Here is a 20,859-nt window from a genome sequence, read left to right as displayed (position 1 = left end):
TACATTAGAATATCTGGGGTGAGGTGCAGACATAGGAACTTTTTGAGAATTCCCCGGTAGATTTTAAATTGCAGCTAAGGCTGAGGGTGACAGTGTTAGAAGGATTTCTCTCTGTCTCTTTCTCAGGCTGCTTTGTCCGGAGTAGGCTGTAGGTAGGCAAGGGCAGAGGGAAGTTCTTTCAGAAAGCTAGATGAGATTTGCAGGTGGCGTGGACCAGCTGCCAGAGTGGTAGCAATGGAGGTGGTGAGAAATGGTCAGTTTCCAGTTATGTATTTGAGCCAACAGGACTTGATGATGGCTTGGATATAGAATGTGAAGAAAAGGGAAGTCAAAGTTGACTCAGGCTTGGCCCAGGAGACCCTTCACTCTTACTGCTTTGTCATTTCCTGCCTGCCCACTCCATCCTGAGCTCCAGGCACTCCAGTTCTCCTCGACTTGTTACCAGTATAATCTTGTCCGTTTTTCTGGTGAACTATGCATGCTGAAAACCCAGCAAATGCGCCAGTCTTACCAGTCTCCTAAGGCAAACAAGCCCACCTCAGTATCTACTTGTAACACTGAACACATTGTATCAAATTATTTTTTAAAGGGTCTGTCTCCACTGCTGAAATCTGAGTTTCTTGGTATGTACAAGAAGGAAAAAGCTCAGCTTTGGAAACTGGACAGAAGAGAGTTTGAATCACAGCTTCCCCAGGTCCTGGCTGTATGATACAGAAGAAGTTGCTTCACCTCTCTTAGCTTCACTTTCCACTGACTTGCAGGACTGTTGAGAAGACTGGTAACAATGTGCAGCAATAATAGGGACCAATTACCACGTGGTCCTTATTTATCTTGGTTTTCCAAGAGTCTGACCCACAGGGAGGATCAAAGCAAAGGTATTAGGGATATATTACATGGACGGTGGCCATGCCAAATGTCAGGGTTTCCTCCAGCTGGAGGTTCCCTGTGCTCCAGATGCTGCCTGAGATGAAGGGTGGATGGAAATGCAACAAGGGCACTGCACTGGGAAGTAGGAGCCTGGGGATCCAGTGTCGGCTCTGCCACTGGCACTCTGGACCACTCTGGAGGTCCCCCTGAGGCCTTATTTTACTCTATTTTATTTTATTTTGGCCGCACTGTGCGGCTCGTAGGATCTTAGTTCCCCAACCAGGGATTGAACCCAGGCCCACAGCAGTGAACTCGCAGAGCCCTAACCACTGGACTGCCAGGGAATTCCCCTCTTTATTTAATTTTTTTTAAATTATTTGGCTGCACTGGGTCTTCGTTGCGGCACGCAGGACCTTCATCCCAGCATGTGGGATCTTTTTTTCGTTGTGGCCTGTGGGCTCTTTAGTTGCGGCATGTGAACTCTCCGTTGCGCACATGGGGTCTAGTTCCCTGACCAGGGATCAAACCCGGGCCCCCTGCACTGGGAGCGTGGAGTCTTAGCCACTGAACCACCAGGGAAATCCCTCCCCTCATCTTTAAAATGAAGAGATATTGTGATCCTCTACTAATACACCTCAAGTGTATGCCTCCTCCCTGGATATAAATGCTTCAGTGGCTCCCCATTGCCCTCAGAAGGGTCCAACCTCTCAGCACAAGGCATTCCACCATTTGGCCCCGTCTGTCCTCATCTTTCACTACTGACCCTCTCATGATCTTCAAGCCAGCCACCAGCAATTCTTTCTGGTCTTGAAGGCACAGGGCTCTCTTGCCTCCAAGGCTCTTGCCTTGGTCTGGAACACGCCACTCTCCCTCATCACTTAACTCCTGCAGGTCTCCACTGAACACTGTACACTGCAGCTGCTACAGGGTCTGGAGCTTAGCCAGGACTAGGGTCGGAGATAAATTCTGGATTTAGAAATATGCAGATTGTAATTAAAGCTATGGGGCCAAATGAAATTACCTAGAAATCGTCTCACTCAGCTAAACGGTCTGCACTTTTTTGAATGCACACCGTCAGAAAAATTAAGTATGTACCCCTCAGTATACTATACAGATATGCACGTTTATAAAATATACACAAAAATAGAAATTTTAAAAGGTGAAATTAAAATATGTATACCTATGAGTTCTACTTTTTTTTAAATTAAAAATTGGAAACCATTGATTTAAATTGGGTATAGACAAGAAGCCGGCAGAGGAGCCACAGAGATAGGGAAGACCAGGAGAGTGGTGTCAGAGAAGGAACAGGATGTGTTCGAGGACAGTGTGGCCAACTGTGTCAAATGCTTCAGAGGCTGAAGAAGATGAGACTGAAAATCATCCACTGGGTCTGGCAACCAAGAGGTCATAGTGATTCATGGGATCCTTCCAAGGGCATCTATGGGGAAGAGATGGGATAGAAGACTGACCAGAGTGGGTTGCAGAGTAAACTTGAGGCCAGATCTCTCTCCTGAGCTCAGACACCTCCCTGAGCTCCCCAACTACCTGCTTGGTGCCTCCACCTGGATGTCTCCCAGGCTTTTCAGAAGCAACATGTCCAAAACTGACCTCCTGATCTGCCTCCCTCTAATCTGCCCCACCCTTCAGTATTTCTCATCTAAGTAACAGCACCTCCATCCAACCCTGTGTGTAAACCAGAAATCTCCCTCTCATTCACCCCTTCTGAATTGAACTTTTTTACCACCTCTTCCACCCTCGGCCAAGCCACCGTCACCATCTCACACCTGGACCTCTTTAGTGGCCTCCTGGCTGGTTTCCCTGTTGCCATCCTTGCTGTCCTCTGATTGGTTCTCCAGATCTTTTAAACACATAAATCAGATCCTAGCACTCTCTCACTTTAAACCTTTCAATGACTTAACCGTTGCGCTGCAAATAAATTCTGAGCACCTCACCACACCACACGTCAGCCACGCTGCTTTTGCTCTTTCTCCAACACGCCCAGTTCTCTCCTGCCTCAGGGATTTCAAACTGCTCCATTTCGGCCTGTTTGCCAGGTATTCTTTCTGCCAAAAACACACTTCCCCTCCACTCTGCGCATGGTTAGTTCCAGCTTCAACAGGACCTCCTCTGCGAGGCCTTCCCATCTAAAGGGGCACACCCTCCACTGCCCCATCGTTCCAGCCCCCCTGTTCTTTTCTTTCAAGCACATAGCATACCTCACAGTGATATATTTGTGTTTAGTTGTTTAAGGTCTGTTTCCTATACCAGATGGGAAACCCCACGAGGGAAACATGGTGTCTGTCTCGTGCATGGTTCAATTTCCTTGTAACATGTGTCTGTCTGACACGTGACCAACACTTGATGAGCACTGGTTTAATAAAAATTGCCCACTAAATACCCTCCAGTTCTCTGCTGTAGGTGCTACTCCAGCCCACCTTGCCACCTTTTCTCATTCCTCTCCTGCCTAAGTCAGAAACTCATCCCACACCGAGGACTCGGGTGGCCCCATACACCTCCCCTCCCACCTCTGTCTCTGTTCACTGTTTCAGCCACACAACAGAGCTCTTTTAAGAATCATCTCAAGCACTGTGAAGCATTTTCTGACCCCCAATACATGATGTTCTGTCCCTGCTTTGAACCCCAAAGTATTTTGTAACTAATGACACCTCATCCCGCCTTGCCTTAACCCTGACTTCTACAGTAAGGGGCTGCTCAAAAAACCGTCTACCCGGATACCAAGGGGGAAAGGGGTGGGGTGGGAGGAATTGGGAGACTGGGATGGACACATATACATTATTGATACTATGTATAAAATAGACAACTGATGGGAACATACTGTAGAGCACAGGGAACCCTACCTAATGCACCATGGTCACCTAAATGGGAGGGAAGTCCAAACGGGAGGGGATATCTGTATGTGTATAGCTGATTAATTTTGTTGTGCAGTGGAGGCTAACACAACATTGTAAAGCAACCATACTCCAATAAAAAATTAAAAAGGAAAGAAAACCCACTACCCTACAGAAATCTAGTATTAATGCTAGTGAGCATCTGAACCACAAGATGAGCTTATTAGAATACAGATTGCCAGGCCCTGAAGAGGGCTTTGGTAAGAATCTGCATTATTTCAAGCATTCTTTATGACTCTAATGTCCACCAGTTTAAGAACCTCACAACAAGTTAACTTGAAGTGAACCCTGACTCTCCACCCAGGCCCAAGTCTCGCTGATTCGGTCTTAGGAAAGGGAAGGAGTTCAAAGGTTGACAATCCCTACCCTTCCTCCTTTAAGAGGTTAAGATGAACAAAGACTCCAAAGTTCTTTATTTGCCTTTCTCTTTTAATCCCCTCCCTGCTCCACTTCTAAAAGGAAGTACCCAGAAATTAAACACAAGGAAGCTCAAAGAGCCAAGGCAAGCCAGCCCAAGAGTAGCAGGCTCCCTCCCACAGGGGCCAAAGTCTGGACGCTGGGGTCTCCACTCAGAGCCTGGTAGTAAAACGTGGTGCAGAATAAGGTAGTTCCAGAAGCTAGCAGTAACCCGGCCTGAAGGAGATACAAGGCGGAACGCAGGCCAGTAAGAACAGGGCAGGCTAGAGGGAGTGGGGGGGGCTTGGTCAGGGTTAGGGGTGGGAGGAATTACCCAGAGGGGCTTTCTGCACAGGGGCACCCCTAACAGGGCCAGGCTGTGTAAGAAGTGGTGTTTGTTGGTCTTGTCAAAGAGCTGTAAGAAAAGGAGAAATGGGGGGACTTCCTAAGCAACGAAGGATCCCGGGGGGACACAACGGACAAGAGTTCGTCCTCCAACCCCACCTCTCAAGTCCCAGCTTGCCCCTCCCTCAGGCACCCAGGCCTCAAGAGTTGCATACCTTGCCGCTACAAAGGCCCGCGCCCCGTCCCTCCCCTACTTCCCTCAGGGACCCCAGACTTTTTGCCCTCATAGGCCCCGAAGCCGAGGAGCCCAAGGGCAGTTACTTCACCTCCTTCCCGTAGGCATCCGGAAACTGGGCTCCTGTGGAAAGGAGAAGCAAAGGTTACCAATCCTAGCGCCAACCTCGACCGCCCCCACTCCCAAGGGGACCCAGGTGGACGCAGGCGAGAAAGGGCGCCCCCAGTAGGCTTCTAATTGGTGGAAACACGCATTGGGCAGTTCTGGGAACCAACTGGGCCGGGCTGAGGGACTTTAAAAGGTTTAGGGATCTGCGGGTCGTCTGGTCTATGGGAGGGCCGACACTTCCCATAGACTCCGCCTCTGCACCAGACCCTAAAGATCGCCCCCAACACAATCCCAGCTCCGTCCCCAGCCTCCTGACCGTGCGCCCCGTAGGAGGCCAAGCCTAAGGCCCCAGCTCCAGACAAGGCGCCCAGGCGGCGGAAAGCAGCCCCCAGACCAGCCATGGCAGTGGACGGTCACGCGCTGGACGAACACCGCCTGGGCCACCCAAGAGGCCAGCCAATCCCGATCTCCCATGCAAATGAAGTCCACATGTGCCCAATCCGGTCCGTGTTCATTTCAGCGTCCAGGTCCTCACCCGGGTACTTGGGCCTTTGTAAAACCTCTGTTGAGTGGCGAAGACTTCTGGCGGGCGGAGAAACCAGAACCAATTAGGAGCGGAGGAGCGGAGCAGTGGAGGCGGGGCTGGGGGGCGGGACTAGAGGATTTGCGTCACGGATTGGCCCACTTTCCAAGTTGGTAGCCTCTTTTAACATCTCGCCCCCCCCCCACCTCCGGCCAATTTCCAAAGATCCCGGTCCCCTTGCAAAGTTCCGCCCCTTTCCCCACAAGCTCCTCCTTTTCAGCTTTAAACCAGACCCACTCCCAAAAAGAGGCGGCCTCACGGATAGCCAAGCCCCACCCACCACCGTTAAACCCTGCCCACTACCCAAATGGCCCCTCCTCCAGAACCGAAGGCTCCGCCTTCATACGATGTCCCGCCCCTTAGAGTTCACCCCCTCCTTCCTTCCCCACCCCCCGCGCTAACTGCGAGAACCCGGAGGGTGGGAGATAACGGTGTGTATGTGGGGTGTCTCCACCCTGCCCTGCTGGCCTGCTTCGTCCATCCGTCGGTCTGTCCACTCCCGTCCCCTTCCACCTTCTCCAATCCCCCCCACACTCTGGAGGGCGGGCGGGCAGGCGGGTGCGAACGAGGGGTGTGCGCCGCTCTCTCGGCAGGGGGCGGGGGAGGCGGCCGCGCGGTGACGCGCGGGGCTGCTGCGGCTGCTCAGCCGGCGGATCATCACTCTCTGGCTGGGATGGACGCGGGGCGGGCGGGCCCTGGCGCGCGGGGCCAGGAGTCCGGGCCTCCCGGCTGCTGAGCGTTGCCCGCAGCCTACCCCTTACCTCCGCTTTCCCTCCTAGGATCTGTGCCGACCCCCGCCCCGGGGCTCCAGACTCGGCTCCCGCCCTCCTCTGACTCCCCGGACCTCCCCCTCCCGCCCGCCCTCGGGATCGACTAGATCCCTCCCCCTCCCTGAGGATTCCGGCTGGATCCCTGCCCCTGCACCGCGGATCCTGCGCTCCCGGGTTTTGGCCCCCTGGGGATTGCCGTGGACTCCTCCTCCCGTACCCGATCCCTCAGGATCCTCCGCCTATACCGCCTTTTGGTCCCTCGAAGCCAGCCCACGGAGCCAGTGGATTCCCAATCCAGCCCTGTCCCGTTGCCTCCTCCTCCCTCCGCCGTCCCCACTGCGGGGTTCCCTGTTCTTGGGCTCCTCCTGACCCCATCCCCTACCTCTCCTTTCCCCGGGGATCGACTGGATCCCGGCCCCGCCCCCGGGGGCTGGGGCGATCTCCCTCCCCCGCCGGGTGAGGCGCTGCGGGCGGGGGCTGGGCCTGCGGGGCCGCGGGGGCTCAGAGGCCGCCGCCCCCCTCCCGAAGCCCGTCCGCCCCCTACTCAGAGCCCTGGATGGAGGCACCACGGCCCCAGGGCTGAGCCAGGTAGGAGCTAAGCCGGGCCGGGTGGAGGGGGCTGCGTGGCGGTCCATTGGGGTCTCCCTCTCCCCATCTCTCTCCCTGCTCCTGGTTTCCCCCAGCCTGCTCTGTCTGCGTGTCTCCGCCTAGGGATGCTCTCGCCGTGTCTCTGCGTCTCGGTCTCTTTGTCTCTGCCTCTCTCCAGCCCATGAATGATCCTTTGAATGGGCCCACAGACCCCGTGTGTTCCCATCTCCCCCTCCCCCTCCTTCTCCCCTTCCCGGCCAAGCCATTTTCCCCACTGCAGGAAGAAGCGGGGGGGCTATGGCCTGAGCCCCCGTCCCTCAACTCTCCCTGACCGGGGGAGTCAGGCCTGGGCAGGAATGGAGCGAACAAGGCAGAGGGATGGGGGGGGCAAGATGTGGCAGACAGAGATGAGGAGAGCAGGGGAGAGAAAATGGGGGAGACAGAAATAGGGAAAGAGAGAGAGAAATAGAAGGGGATTGAGAGAGAAATTTGGGGAAGGGATTTGAAGGAGACAGAAAAATGAGAAACACCAAAGAGGAAGGTGTAGAAGAGAGATGAAAGAAGACTGAGGGGCGAGAGACTGAAGGCAAGAGCTGGAGCAAGCTGGAAGAGGCCGTGGAAAGATGCTCTGAGGGAGCGCTATGGAGAGGAGAGAGATGGGGGGGGGGTCCAGTGGGAGGGAGGAAGGGAGAGAAGCTGGCAGGGAGGAGGTCAGGGGCCCAAAGTACCTTAAGGGAGGGGGGTGACAGAGGCAGACCTTGTTCGCGGGAGGCGGAGGGGGCGGGTGGGGGAGGGGCGGCAAGGCCATGGAAGCAGAGTCCAGCCTGGCATAGGCGGAGGAGAACCTGGAGGAGCCAGCCCCAAGCCCCCTCCAGGTGATGGGGGAACAGGAGCTTAAGAGGGCCTGAAGAAAGGGAGGGCATGACTGGGTGTGTGTGGTAAGGATTCCTGTGTCCTCATCTCTGGAATAAACTGACACCTGCAGAGAGCCAACCGCGGGCTGGTGCCTGGCTCTGAAAACCCCGCGTCAGCAAACAGCTCTGGCGGCTGTGGGGGGGACGGGGGGGCTTGCTGAGATGACCCGGGTGTCTGCCCCTTCAGTCCGATCTGTTCCCTTGTCCTGCTCCTGCTGCCCTGAGCACCCAGGCATCAAGGCAGCAACTGTGGGGCCTGGCAAGGGGAAGGGGAGGTGAATAGCTGGGATGGGATGAGAAGAGGCCAAGGTTTGTCCCCAGGGCATGGGTCAAAATGCCATGCATAGAAGAAGAGGTGTCTGGGGTTCAAGGCTGTTCAAGACTGTGGGAGGGGAGCCATTGGTGGGTGCGCCTGATTCTCCTTAAAGCCACCTCAGCACCCCTTCTCCCCAGCCAGAGGCCTGGTCACTAGGGCTAGTTCTGACTGGCCAACAAGGGGCAAGAGGCAGCTCTTTTAGGGTTCTCTAGGCCCCTAGTCTCCAGCTCCCCTCAACACATATACTTCTCCCTCTATGCGAAGGCTGGGGGAAACTCTAGCATTCTGACTCATGTCTCTGCTCTCCTCCTCATGCCCTGAATGGACCCCATAACCAACCCAACCCCTTCCCGTCTTCCTCCAGACCCCCACCCCCACCCCCACTCCAGGGTTAAAGCTGCAGCCCGTTGCCGAGGTAGCATTGCGGGGCAGCATCCTGTCGCCCGGCAACCGGCAACCGGCTGCAGAATCACACACCTGTCCCCGGATTTGCCCCTCCAGCATCCCCTCCCCATCCTCTCCCTGCCTCAAGGCACCTTAACTTCTGAGGGGAGAAATGGAGAGGCCCTGGGGTGCAGGGGTCTCCCCCACTACACAAATCCTTCTAGAATGAGATGTTGAAGGGAGGGTAAGGTGCTGGGCTTGTGCAGTCCCAAGAAAGACCCAAGTCTGGCCTGGGGTGGGAGTTCAGTGCCATGAAATTACAGCTCAGGAGTGATTAACACGTATAAACAAACCCACCACTTCCTGCTAATTAATGACTTGGTATTTTTATCTTCTCTTCCTTGTCTGTCTCATCCCTCCCAGGGAGGTGGGAACTGGGACTCCTGAGTCCCTGAGGAGAACATGCCTGGGAGGGATAAACAGCTGGAAGGGGAAGTACTGGGTCTGGGGAGCTGACCCTCCTTCCCCTCTGGTGGTCCTAGACGTTTAACACATCTGGACCTCACCCCAGCCTCAGACTTTTCTATCTGGGTCCCTGCTGAGGGGAGGGGGTGGCTGGGGTGGGGGGGGGAGGTGTCAAGGGGCCAGAGGATGGAAGAAGGGGGACAACTTGGTCTGAATTCCGAGTCACTAACCACCTGTCTCTTCTGTTTCCCCATTCCTGTCTGTCTGCCCCGTCCAATTTCCCTTCCCTTCTTGCACCTCTTCTCTGTATTTTTCTGTCCGTCCGTCTGTCTGTCCCTCCTCCCCGCAGGTTGGGCCTGCCTTCACCTTCTCCCACTTCCTTCCCCTTCCCCACCCCTCGCCCCCTCCATGGAGAGGAACAGACCCCTTCTCTGTCCCGTCTAACCCAGGTCCCTCCCCACCCCCCTCCTCCCTCCCTTTCCCCCGCCCCCTCCTCCCTCCTGGGGCGAGGGGGGCCTCCCTCCCTCTCCCCCCCCTTCTCTCTCTCTCCGAGGGGGGGGGTCCCGGGGAGGGAGGGGGGGTCCCCCGATCAGCATGTGGCTCCTGGCGCTGTGTCTGGTGGGGCTGGCGGGGGCTCAGCGGGGGGGAGGGGGTCCCGGCGGCGGCGCCCCGGGCGGCCCGGGCCTGGGTCTTGGCAGCCTCGGGGAGGAGCGCTTCCCAGTGGTGAACACGGCCTACGGGCGAGTGCGCGGCGTGCGGCGCGAGCTCAACAACGAGATCCTGGGCCCGGTCGTGCAGTTCCTGGGCGTGCCCTACGCCACGCCCCCCCTGGGCGCCCGCCGCTTCCAGCCGCCTGAGGCCCCCGCCTCGTGGCCCGGCGTGCGCAACGCCACCACCCTGCCGCCCGCCTGCCCGCAGAACCTGCACGGGGCGCTGCCCGCCATCATGCTACCCGTGTGGTTCACCGACAACCTGGAGGCGGCCGCCACCTACGTGCAGAACCAGAGCGAGGACTGCCTGTACCTCAACCTCTACGTGCCCACCGAGGACGGTAAGGGCGCGGGCACCGGGCCGGGCCCCCGGTGGACACAGCCCACAGACATCCATGCACACCCTCAGGCGCCGGCAGGCCCCGGGCCGGGAGCTGGGCCTTCGCCGGGGCCGTGAGGGGCAGTGCGTCCCTGCGGGCTCTGCGTGCCCTCCCAGGGTGGTACGGGTCCCTGCCAGGCAGTCCCAGGAACGAATCCCACAGTCAGCCCAGAAGCTCTTTGTGCACCCAGAGAGCCGATGGCGAGGGCCGCAGGACTAGGCTGGGCCTACCCACCCCCTGCCCACAGAGGCACACACAGAGGGGACACTGAGGGCGATCAGGTGGTGGAGGCATCCATCATCAGCTGCGTAGACAGCCACTCCGGCTCTGCCCCATCTCCTGCGCCCAGGCCTGGGCTTGTCCCCAGCCACTGCCCACTTGAGCTCCACCTCCACCTCAAGGACAGCAAAGACTCCGTCTCCCCAGGCCAGCATGGGCAGACGTCCTTCTGTCACATGCAGGGCCCCTCACCTGAGCTGAGTGCCTCTTCCCCAGGATGCTCTGTCCCCTGATCGCCATACACTCCTGAAGGATCAGGGAAGCTCCTTGCCAAGGGCCCCTCCGCTCACAGCACAGCCCTCCCATCCCCAACAGAACACCTTCCCCGGAGCTCCGAGCTGGCTCTTCTTGACAATGAACTCTCTAGTTCACTGCGGCAGTGCTCTAGTCCCCAGCAGCAGTTTCCCACTGGACAGTTCCCCCCAGCCAGCCTCCAGCACATCGAGCCCAACCAGTGTCAGTACCTTCCAGCAGCCCGTGGCAGAGGGTAATCAGCAGGCCTGCAGCCACCCCGACAGACCACCCTCACCAAGAGCCCCCACGTTATCCTTCCTCCTCCCCGTGTCACCACTCCACAACCCCCGACACACACAGAGACCATCCACTCTGATAACACCCGCCACAGGCCATTTTCCAACAACTTTACATATAGGCTTGGTATCCAGGAACCCCACTGTACACCCTACACACCCAACACCCACACATCATGAACTCAAGTCCCACTACAAGACCAGGAATTTCAAATACTCAACACTCAGGTCAGGTACCCAACCGACCGGCACACTGACCTTGTGCTCTAGAATCCCACATATCAAAATTCCCAGCACCTTCACACAGCACGGACGCCAACACTTCTCTGGAATTGTGTACCCTGTCACCCGTGTAGACCTGTGCTCCTCAGTATCTCTGGGTATAGATCATGTGCCCTAGTAACACCCATACACAGACCTTTACCCCAGTAACCCTGCAGCTGGACCACGTGCTCCAACAGGCTACTCACACCACGGTCCCCTATGTTCTCAACACCTCTCAGACATTGCTTACCCCAGCTCCTGCCTAGAGGTCATCAGTATCATACCTCAGGCTGTGACAGCACAGGTGGCAACCCTACACCCTACTCACAGATCAAGTACTCCAACACCTCGCTCCCTGCACCCGGAGGACATGCCAATCACAGAACACCTCATGCACCTCAACACCATCACTACCCCTCCCCGTATAAGCCACGCCTCCTAGCCACCCATACACACAATGCACGGAAGTTTCTGCCCCAATCCTGTTCAGATTCCAAGCACTCTGATAGACCAGTTACCCTAATACATTCCACACATCCTCCCCAATATCCCAACACCCTCTGCCTCAGAGCCGTCCACTCTACCTTCCCTTGCCCTCTCGTGGACCACCTACCTACCCCAGCGCCCTCCTACCAGTGAATTATTCACCCTAGTGCCTCCAATAGGCCACCCATCTCAATGCTCTCCACTCGTGGACTCTCCACCCACATCTTCAGGTAGAAAGCTGTCCCGCCTGCAAAGCCCCGCTCAGTGGGCTATTGTCTCGTCACCCCTCATGTGAAACATTCACCCAGCACTTCCCACTAATGGACTGTCCACCCCAGCACCTTCACACAAACTGCCCACCCTGCCCCCACCCCACCCATGCCCACACCTTCTGTATTTTTAACCATCGCTTATTGCAGACCTGCTTGGGGCCTGACACATTCAGGTGATCTCACTGAATCTTCACACCAGCTCTGAGAGGAAGACATTGACTCAGGCACACACACACACACACACACACACACACTCTCTCTCTCTCTCTCTCTCTCTCTCTCATACACACACATCATATTCTCACGCGCACACACGCCCTGCTGACTTCATCCCCATCCCCATCCCTATCCTGTCAGAGAAGAAAAGGCCCTGATCCTAATGGGTCCCCGTGGGGCCATCACCACCAGTTGGGAGAAGCCTTGCGGAGGCTGGCCTCAGCCTTACTGACCCATCCCTCCTCATGCTGGTCCCCAGGCCACCGAGGAGAAATTGATCAGCCTGGGGGAACCCCTCAGGTCTCTGGGTTCCAGCTCTCCCTTGACTAATCTCGCAATCTGAAAGAAGCCTCGAGCCCAACTCTGAGCCCAGTCTGAGGCCTTTCCCTGCCCGGGCACACCTTGCACCTCCCCGCGCCTGCTGGCACCTTCTGTGTCGGGCTGGCTCAGGGCACTGTGTTTCCTATTCCCTATTTGTGGACTGAACCCCCAACTGGGGAGGGGGGCTTTTGGCATTAGAGCAGGGGTTGGTGGGGGGCTGGCGCCCCTGGTGGGGAGTTCACCATCTGTGGGGGAGGAGAGCAGGCCTGGGTAAGGGATGAGGGTGGGGAGGGGGGTCAGAGGGAAGAGGTGGAGTGGAGGGCAAGACCTGATGACCCCTTTCCCTGCTTCACCCCACAGTAGGGAGATGGGGTGAGAAGTCAGGCTTGTGAGTGCGGATGGAAGAGAAATGCTGGCTGGTGAGAGGCTGGGAGGTGGGCAGGCATCCCTCGCTGACCTCCCCCCTGCCGGCCAGTGGAGAGCTGAGGGCTTCCAGGGGCTGTGAGCTGTGGGGACGGGCTGCCCCACCCCCATCCTACCCTCTGCCCTCCAGATGGGTCCAGAGGGAAGCAGAGTCCTTTCTGCTGGAACCCCTCCTCTCTACAGCCTAGGGGAGTGGGCAGGTGCTTGGCTGGTCCTGAAGAGGGCCTGCGTGAGTGGTGGCGCCCCTCCCCGGGCGGGACGCAGCTGGCCTTGGGCTCCCAGGCTCCCTGGTTGGCTTCCCCTCCCCTCCCACCCACCCCACCTCTAACACCGTTTCATTTCCAGCAATTAGCAAACACTTGGACAAGCCAAATCCTTTCCAGCCAAATCAATATGTCTTAAGACAGGCCTCAGCCCACTCAGGCACCCCACCCCCCCAAAACCAGCCTTTTCTTTGGGGCATGACTTTTTCCGGGGAGGGGAACAAAATTTGGGTTGTAGAAACGTTTTTCTCTTTTCTTGGTTTCTTTTTCTTGAAAACAAATTTTGCTTTTTTTGGCTTATTTTTTCTGCCCTTCATCCTCCCCTTTTCTGCTTTCTCTCCTCCCCTCCCCATCCACCACCTCCCCTCGACCCCCATCTTTCCCCACAAAATTGTCCTTTTTTCTCTGTTTTGTGTTCCCGGTCTTAGGTCCGCTCACAAAAAAACGTGACGAGGCGACGCTCAATCCGCCAGACACAGGTAGATTTAAAAATCCCGCTGCTGCATGTGGTTGCTGATAAGAGGACGTTCTCGGCCCCGCCCCCTAACTAAATGCCCTCACAGCCCTCAAGGCCCCTCAGTCGTTTTCCCAACTAAAAACGAAAAAGAAAAGAAAAGAAAAATTTGTAATAATTGGAAAAAAGAATTACGAAAACTTCAAACGAAATTTGAACAATGTTGGACCCACTAGAAAACCGGCAAGAAAAGCTTAAACATGGTGAAAATAAAGTGCAAAAAGAAATTGGAATGTCAGAAAAAAAACAAAAACCAAAAAAACACCAAAGAATTGGATAAAATGTTTAGTTTGACAGACATTTGGACTGTTTTGAAACTTGTGAAATATAACATTTGAAAAAACAATTTTAATTTGGAGCAAAATAACATTTGAAAAAAACAAATTTAAGTTGGCAAATTGATGACACAGTCGAGACAGCAGAGACCTGCTACAGTTTCCAAAACAAAGCCTGTCCGATGCAGAAAACGCACATTTGAAGCAAATTAAAGAATTTGGACATTTTTGAAAACAGGGCCCAATATCTTGAAGTTTCACCACAAAATTTTGAAAAAGTGCAAAGAACTTTTTTCTTTTTTTCTTTTTTTCCAAAAACGGATCTTTTTCGGTTTCTTGGTTTTTTGGGTTTTTTTTCTTTTCTTGTTGAATCTGCCCCGAGAGCTTCTTGTTTTTTGGTTGTTGTTTTTTTCTTTCTTTCTTCTTTCTTGATCCTGTTTTTTGTTGTTGGTTTTGAATTCTTGTCGCCCCAGCCCCCCTTCCTGCTCCTCCCCTTTCTGACTCCCCCTCCCCCCTCGCTGGGAGTGGAGGTGCTGGGTGGGGAGGAGCGGGGAGGAGTGAGGACATTTAGGACAGGACCTCGGAGGGAAGGAGACCAGCCTGAACTGTTGGAAGGCCACTGGAGGTTCAGGAACAAAGGGAAGAATAGGATTGGGGGAGGACACAGAGAGGGCACTGCCCACCTAGGAGCTCCTGGCCAAAGTCAGGTGGAAGGAGGTGTCATAGAAGGTCCTAAGAGACAGGAGGCAGGAAGCTGTCTGTGGGGGGATGGAGGGGAGTGTCTCAGTGACCTGTTGGTTGACCTTCTGCCAGGAGGGAAGTTCCTAGCGGCATGAGGGAGGCGGACAGAGGCACTGGGGACCAGCTGTGCTGGCGTCACCCCAGGCCTGGATCTTATTTGCCCGAGTGCCCAGGCTGGTCAGAGATTGCAGGTGTCAAGAAAGAGGAGGGCCTGGAGACCAGGGGTGACGCCAGCACAGGCACTGTGGCTGCATCGTGGAGGAGCTGCAGGGGCAGGGACCCCGGCAAGCCCTCTCAGACTCCCACCCTCTTCCAGAATTAGTTACCCCTCAAGGGGCCTTCTACATATGGGAGTGATCATGGGATCCTTTGGGGACATGGCAAGAGAAAGATCCAGAGCTCAGGACTTAGGCCAGTTTGGGGGGTCCGAGACTAGAGCTGCACCCTGGCTTCATTAGGCAGGCTCTTTCCCACCCTGCCGCCTCCTGCCACAGTAATTAGGCTGGGGGTTGCCATGGTAACTGGGGAGGTGACCTAGAAAGGAATTAGGGCGGGGAGGAGACCAAGCCCCCAGGGACCCTAGGGCCTGGCACCCCCTCACCCACAGACCAGGCTACCATGTGGAGCTGAGGCCCACGGCCTGAGTCGAAGGAAACGCCAGGACCCTCCCAGGATCTCTAGCTCCAGTGGCAGCCTTGGGAGCTCGCTCTTCCTAGGAGCAGGAAGGAGATTTGCTGTGTGTGTGTGGGGAGGGGTTCCCCTGGGTCCAGCAGATGCCCTGAGGAGGGCCAGCCCCCAGCCCTGCCTCTGCTAGGCTTCTTGGAAGGTCTGCCAGGCATGGGGAGAAGTGCTGTAGGGCACACCGGCAGGAGGTGGGGAGGGATCTTCTGCCAGGGCTAGCTGGGGAGGGAGGGAGGGGAATCCGGTCTTGCCCCCCAGGGATGGGAGTGACATGTCCCCTGAGCTCAGGGCTGGAACTCAGCAGGCCTGGGAGCTGGGCGGTGCTGCTTCTGGTCTGACTGTGTCCTTGTCCCCCACCCCCCGGCCCACCTACCCGCCCCCTCCCCACGCAGATATCCGGGACTCCGGGAAGAAGCCGGTGATGCTGTTTCTGCATGGCGGCTCCTACATGGAGGGCACCGGGAACATGTTCGATGGCTCTGTCCTGGCCGCCTACGGCAACGTCATTGTAGCCACACTCAACTACCGGCTTGGGGTGCTCGGTGAGGGTGGGCAGCCAACTCTAGGGGCTGGAGTCTGGGAGGAGGGCCTGCCGGCAGGGTTCCTCTAAACCCAGCAGAAGCAGAATGGCTTCTGGGCTGGACTGAGCTGCCCAGAAAGAGGGCAAGGGTGCTGTGACACCCCCAGGAAGCCCCCTTTCTTCCTCTACCCCCAGGTTTTCTCAGCACTGGTGACCAGGCTGCAAAGGGCAACTATGGGCTCCTGGACCAGATCCAGGCCCTGCGCTGGCTCAGTGAGAACATTGCCCACTTTGGGGGCGACCCCGAGCGCATCACCATCTTCGGATCTGGAGCAGGGGCCTCCTGTGTCAACCTTCTGATCCTCTCCCACCATTCGGAAGGTACCAGCCACCTCCTCAGCCTGTCCCTCCTGTCCCCTTTCTCACACCCCCGACCCCACCAGGTCCCCCTTCTCCTCCCTCAGGCTGTTACAGCCCAGCCTAAAGCCTGCCTGTCCCACCAGGGCTGTTCCAGAAGGCCATCGCCCAGAGTGGCACTGCCATCTCTAGCTGGTCTGTCAACTACCAGCCGCTCAAGTACACGCGGCTGCTGGCGGCCAAGGTGGGCTGTGACCGGGAGGACAGCGCCGAGGCCGTGGAGTGTCTGCGCCGGAAGCCTTCTCGGGAGTTGGTGGACCAGGACGTGCAGCCCGCCCGGTATGGGGGTGGGAGAGGGCCAGGTCCAGGCCTCCATTCTCCTTGCTGGTTCCAAGGAGGTTGAGGGTGAGAGGTGCCCGCAGGCCACAGGCATTCCATTTAGCCAGGAGAGGTGGGCTTCAAGGCCCTCCCGGGGCCCTGCCTTCTCCCAGAAGCCTTCCCTAGGCGGAGGTGCCTAAACAGAGCCAGTGTGCACAAGACTCCATGAAGTGCTTGAGGGAGGACTTCCCGAGAGGCCAAGTACCCTGAAGGGCTCAGAAGGTTTTAACTAGGGGAGAGGGGTCTTCTGAGCAGAGGACTCAGCAGGCTGTGAGCTGAGAGGAGGCCGGTGAACAGGTGATGCGACCTTGACCCCTTCTCCCCAGCTACCATATCGCCTTTGGGCCCGTGGTGGACGGTGACGTAGTCCCCGATGACCCTGAGATCCTCATGCAGCAGGGAGAATTCCTCAACTACGACATGCTCATCGGTGTCAACCAGGGAGAGGGCCTCAAGTTCGTGGAGGACTCGGCGGAGAGCGAGGACGGCGTGTCCGCCAGCGCCTTCGACTTCACCGTCTCCAACTTTGTGGACAACCTGTATGGCTACCCGGAGGGCAAGGATGTGCTGCGGGAGACCATCAAGTTTATGTACACGGACTGGGCCGACAGGGACAATGGCGAGATGCGGCGCAAGACCCTGCTGGCGCTCTTTACCGACCACCAGTGGGTGGCACCGGCTGTGGCCACCGCCAAGTTGCACGCTGACTACCAGTCCCCTGTCTACTTTTACACCTTCTACCACCACTGCCAGGCTGAGGGCCGGCCCGAGTGGGCAGATGCAGCGCACGGGGATGAGCTGCCCTACGTCTTTGGTGTGCCCATGGTGGGCGCCACCGACCTCTTCCCCTGCAACTTCTCCAAGAATGATGTCATGCTCAGCGCCGTGGTCATGACCTACTGGACCAACTTCGCCAAGACCGGGTGAGGGCCAGAGGGACTGGGTCGGGCATCTCTGCGGGTCAGGGCACACACCCCCTCCATCCTCAGCCCCTTCTCTCCCTCTCCTTCACACGGCCATCATTCCTCCATCAAGGCACTCTTGCCTTCTCGACTCAGACACCTGCCGGACAGCTCTTCTGTGTGTGTTGAAGACTCAGAAGAGTTGGACAGAGCGGACCCTGTCTTTTCTGGGGGGCGGGCTCACTTGGTGCCTTCGGCTCCGTGTCTGTCTCTCCTTCCCTCCCTTGCCCACCCAGCTCTCTCCTTCTCCTCCCAGAGCTCGGCCCGCTGTCTGAGTGCTCCCGTCTGTGTGTCTGTGTGTGAGGGTTTGTGTCTGTCTGTCTATTGCTGTCTCTGCCTCTCTCTCTTGAAATCTATTGATATCTCTGCTTGCTTTGATCTGGTTACTCTGTACTCGCTGGTTTCCCCCTAGCTGTCTCTCATGTCCTTTTGTGTCTCTGTTTCCATATGTCTCTATCTCATTCAGTCTCAGACTCTGCCTCTGTCACTGGTGGTCTGTCTCTGCCCTCTCTGCCCCTCTGTCCTCATCTCAGACTGTCTCTGGCAGTCTGGCTTCATCCCTATTTGTCTGTCTGTCCGTCCGTCTCTGGCAGTTTCTCTGTCTCTTCGTGTCCGTCTCTGTCTGTCTTCCCGTCTCCCCAGCTCTCTGCATCTCTGTCCATCTCTCTCCCCATTCCTCCCATAGCACGCCCCCACCCCCGCCTTTCATGGGAGCCTCACCCTTACTCCTCCTTTCCCTGCCCCCCTGTGTCCACAGCGACCCCAACCAGCCGGTGCCACAGGACACCAAGTTTATCCACACCAAGCCCAACCGCTTCGAGGAGGTGGTGTGGAGCAAGTTCAACAGCAAGGAGAAGCAGTACCTGCACATCGGCTTGAAGCCGCGCGTGCGCGACAACTACCGCGCCAACAAGGTGGCCTTCTGGCTGGAGCTCGTGCCGCACCTGCACAACCTGCACACGGAGCTCTTCACCACCACCACGCGCCTTCCTCCCTACGCCACGCGCTGGCCGCCGCGCCCGCCCCCTGGTGCCCCGGGCACTCGCCGCCCGCCGCCTCCGGCCACCCTGCCGCCCGAGCCCGAGCCCGAGCCGGGCCCCCGGGCCTACGACCGCTTCCCCGGGGACTCCCGAGACTACTCCACGGAGCTCAGCGTCACCGTGGCCGTGGGCGCCTCCCTCCTCTTCCTCAACATCCTTGCCTTCGCCGCCCTCTACTACAAGCGGGACCGGCGGCAGGAGCTGCGGTGCAGGCGGCTCAGCCCCCCCGGCGGCTCGGGCTCCGGCGTGCCCGGCGGGGGCCCCCTGCTCCCTGCGGCCGGCCGTGAGCTGCCACCCGAGGAGGAGCTGGTGTCGCTGCAGCTGAAGCGGGGCGGGGGCGTCGGAGCGGACCCTGCGGAGGCCCTGCGCCCCGCCTGCCCGCCCGACTACACCCTGGCCCTGCGCCGGGCGCCGGACGATGTGCCTCTCTTGGCCCCCGGGGCCCTGACCCTGCTGCCCAGCGGCCTGGGGCCACCCCCTCCCCCGCCACCCCCCTCCCTCCATCCCTTTGGGCCCTTCCCCCCACCTCCCCCCACCGCTACCAGCCACAACAACACGCTCCCCCATCCGCACTCCACCACTCGGGTATAGGGGGCGGCTCGGGGAGGCCCCCCTCCCCGGCCCTCCCGGCCCGCTCAGAAGGCAGGGAGGAGGACTTGGCGACAGGCTTTTGTCGTGTGGAGCTGTCACACGTCGAGGAGCTTTAGGTGGACATGGGTTTCCTCGCCGGGATGTGTGCGCTTCTCCCGCGCGGAGTGGCCCGTTCTCTTCTCCGGACCCGGGCCTTTGAACAACTGGGGGGGTGTTTTTTCCCCTCCGTCGTCTGGACACCCGTCTTCGGTGTGTGGAGACGTGGAAGTATTTTCCCACGTGGAGGTGTGCTTTCTCACGAGGGGGTGCGTTTTCCCATGTGCAGGGTGAGGTTTTTTTTTGCCGCCCTGGACACATGTTGGCTCCCTCAAAGAATTTCTGTGGGGATTTGTGCCCCAGAATCCTGTTCCCTCATGCCTTCTCCCACCTCCTCCCTCCTCCCACCCCCTGGAGACCCTGGAAGTGGTGTGTTCACAAACAGCGACCCTTGGCCACCGGACGACGCAGGGTGGTGCCTGGGAAGTAGCGAGGAAATCACAGCCCCCCTGCCCTGCCCCCAGCCCTCCCGCCCCAGCGAAGCATGTGTATCCCCCGTGGCACAAGTGAGGTGAAGCACGGTCTCCCCCGGGCAGGCCTTGCCTTCCACAGATGACAGACACACATTCCCTGCCGCGGGGAAGGGAGGAGATCCTGCATCCCTGTGCTGCCTGGGAACGTGTCTTCCCCTGGGTCCAGGATGCATTTCTGAGTGGAAACATGTTCTTGCATGTGGATGTATGTTTTCCCATGCAGACGGCCCCTTTCTCTCCAGCACATCCCTGCATCTTAGGGCCTCAGGCCCAGCACTTACCTTCTCACAAGGGAGACTTGTGAGAAGGACAAGTGAAAGGACTTCAAACTGACAGAGGCTGAGGGGGAGGGACAAACCCTGAGGAGACGAACAGACCCTAAGCTCTGCCCTTCCTTCCCCTAGAGTTCGGGGGGTGGGGGGCTGCGTGGCACCTGCCACCCACAGAGGCCGTGCATGTTTGACCAAAGCCCTCACCGCGGTCTGAGGGCAGCCCTTCTTCCCTCAGTCCTCAGACCATCTCTCATCCGTGCCAAACTGGTGAGGTGGGTTTGAGGGGCGAAGACCCTCCAAAACGTGCCAAGGATTCCTCAGCCCTGGACCCGGGCAGGTAGGATACAGGAGAGGGGGAGGTGGCAGCTAAAGGGGTCCCGCCTGCGTCCCTCTTCTCGCCATGTCTCATCCCTCCCTCTCTGCCCCTGTTTTCCCTCCCCCCTTCGCCGTCCCCCTCTGAAGACATCCCTTCCTGGTCTCAAGCCAGCTTCTCCCCTCAGCTGCCCACCCCCTCCTTTGACCTGCCCCCTCTCCCCCAGGGCTGAAGGAAAGGAGCAGTGGAGGGGGGAGGGGAGGAGAGCAGGGGAGAAAGGCTTCCCCGGACAGGTTGGGGGAGAGAACGGGGTCAGCTGTACTGAGGAACAGATGGAGGGGACAGTGGGGGACGGCGCTTGGGCAGACACCAGCAGGAAGAATTTGATTTGAAAGGATGTGTGTAAGGTGACTGCCCAAAGAGAAACGGTCTTGGCCTCTGGGGAAAGTAACAATGTCGGGAAGGGTTTCAAGGGACACCAGCCGAGAAGGAGCCAATCCTCGTCTGCTGGCATTTTGTGGGTTCATTAGTGCCAAATTTGAATAGGGGGTGGAGTGCTGTCTTCCACTGACCCCCAAATCCCTGGTCTTGGCTCCCCAGAACTTTGCCTCCTGACTGTCCC

The 20,859-nt window shown here is 57.7% G+C and overlaps 2 protein-coding genes across 2 annotated transcripts; one reads left to right on the top strand and one right to left on the bottom strand.

Moving 5' to 3' along the window:
- Positions 1 to 4,184: 4,184 nt before the first annotated feature.
- Positions 4,185 to 5,335, bottom strand: TMEM256 (transmembrane protein 256). The gene is made up of 4 exons (XM_082679212.1): positions 5,177 to 5,335; positions 4,844 to 4,875; positions 4,507 to 4,587; positions 4,185 to 4,409 (listed from the first exon to the last, which is right to left on the bottom strand). The coding sequence occupies exons 1-4, from the start codon at positions 5,259 to 5,261 to the stop codon at positions 4,266 to 4,268; spliced, it is 342 nt and encodes a 113-aa protein (XP_082535338.1). The 5' UTR covers positions 5,262 to 5,335; the 3' UTR covers positions 4,185 to 4,265.
- Positions 5,336 to 9,474: 4,139 nt separating this feature from the next.
- Positions 9,475 to 19,083, top strand: NLGN2 (neuroligin 2; the record flags this gene model as incomplete). The annotated part of the gene is made up of 7 exons (XM_082679105.1): positions 9,475 to 9,931; positions 13,453 to 13,503; positions 15,628 to 15,777; positions 15,951 to 16,136; positions 16,259 to 16,451; positions 16,817 to 17,413; positions 18,210 to 19,083. 7 exons carry the CDS (start codon positions 9,475 to 9,477, stop codon positions 19,081 to 19,083), a joined length of 2,508 nt encoding a protein of 835 aa, XP_082535231.1.
- Positions 19,084 to 20,859: the final 1,776 nt, after the last annotated feature.

This window comes from Grampus griseus (assembly GCF_964374135.1).
Source record: "Grampus griseus genome assembly, chromosome: 20".
Lineage (NCBI taxonomy): Eukaryota > Metazoa > Chordata > Mammalia > Artiodactyla > Delphinidae > Grampus > Grampus griseus.
Note: the sequence above shows the minus strand (reverse complement) of the source record. Positions and strands in the feature narration are given on the sequence as shown.

Excerpts from the sequence above, each read along its gene's own strand:
- TMEM256 (XM_082679212.1), bottom strand. The coding sequence starts at position 5,261 with ATGGCTGGTCTGGGGGCTGCTTTCCGCCGCCTGGGCGCCTTGTCTGGA. Across the intron at positions 4,876-5,176 it reads GGCCTCCTACGGGGCGCACG|GAGCCCAGTTTCCGGATGCC; the intron begins GTCAGGAGGCTG and ends TCCTTTCCACAG. Across the intron at positions 4,410-4,506 it reads TGTGCAGAAAGCCCCTCTGG|GCCGGGTTACTGCTAGCTTC; the intron begins GTAATTCCTCCC and ends TATCTCCTTCAG.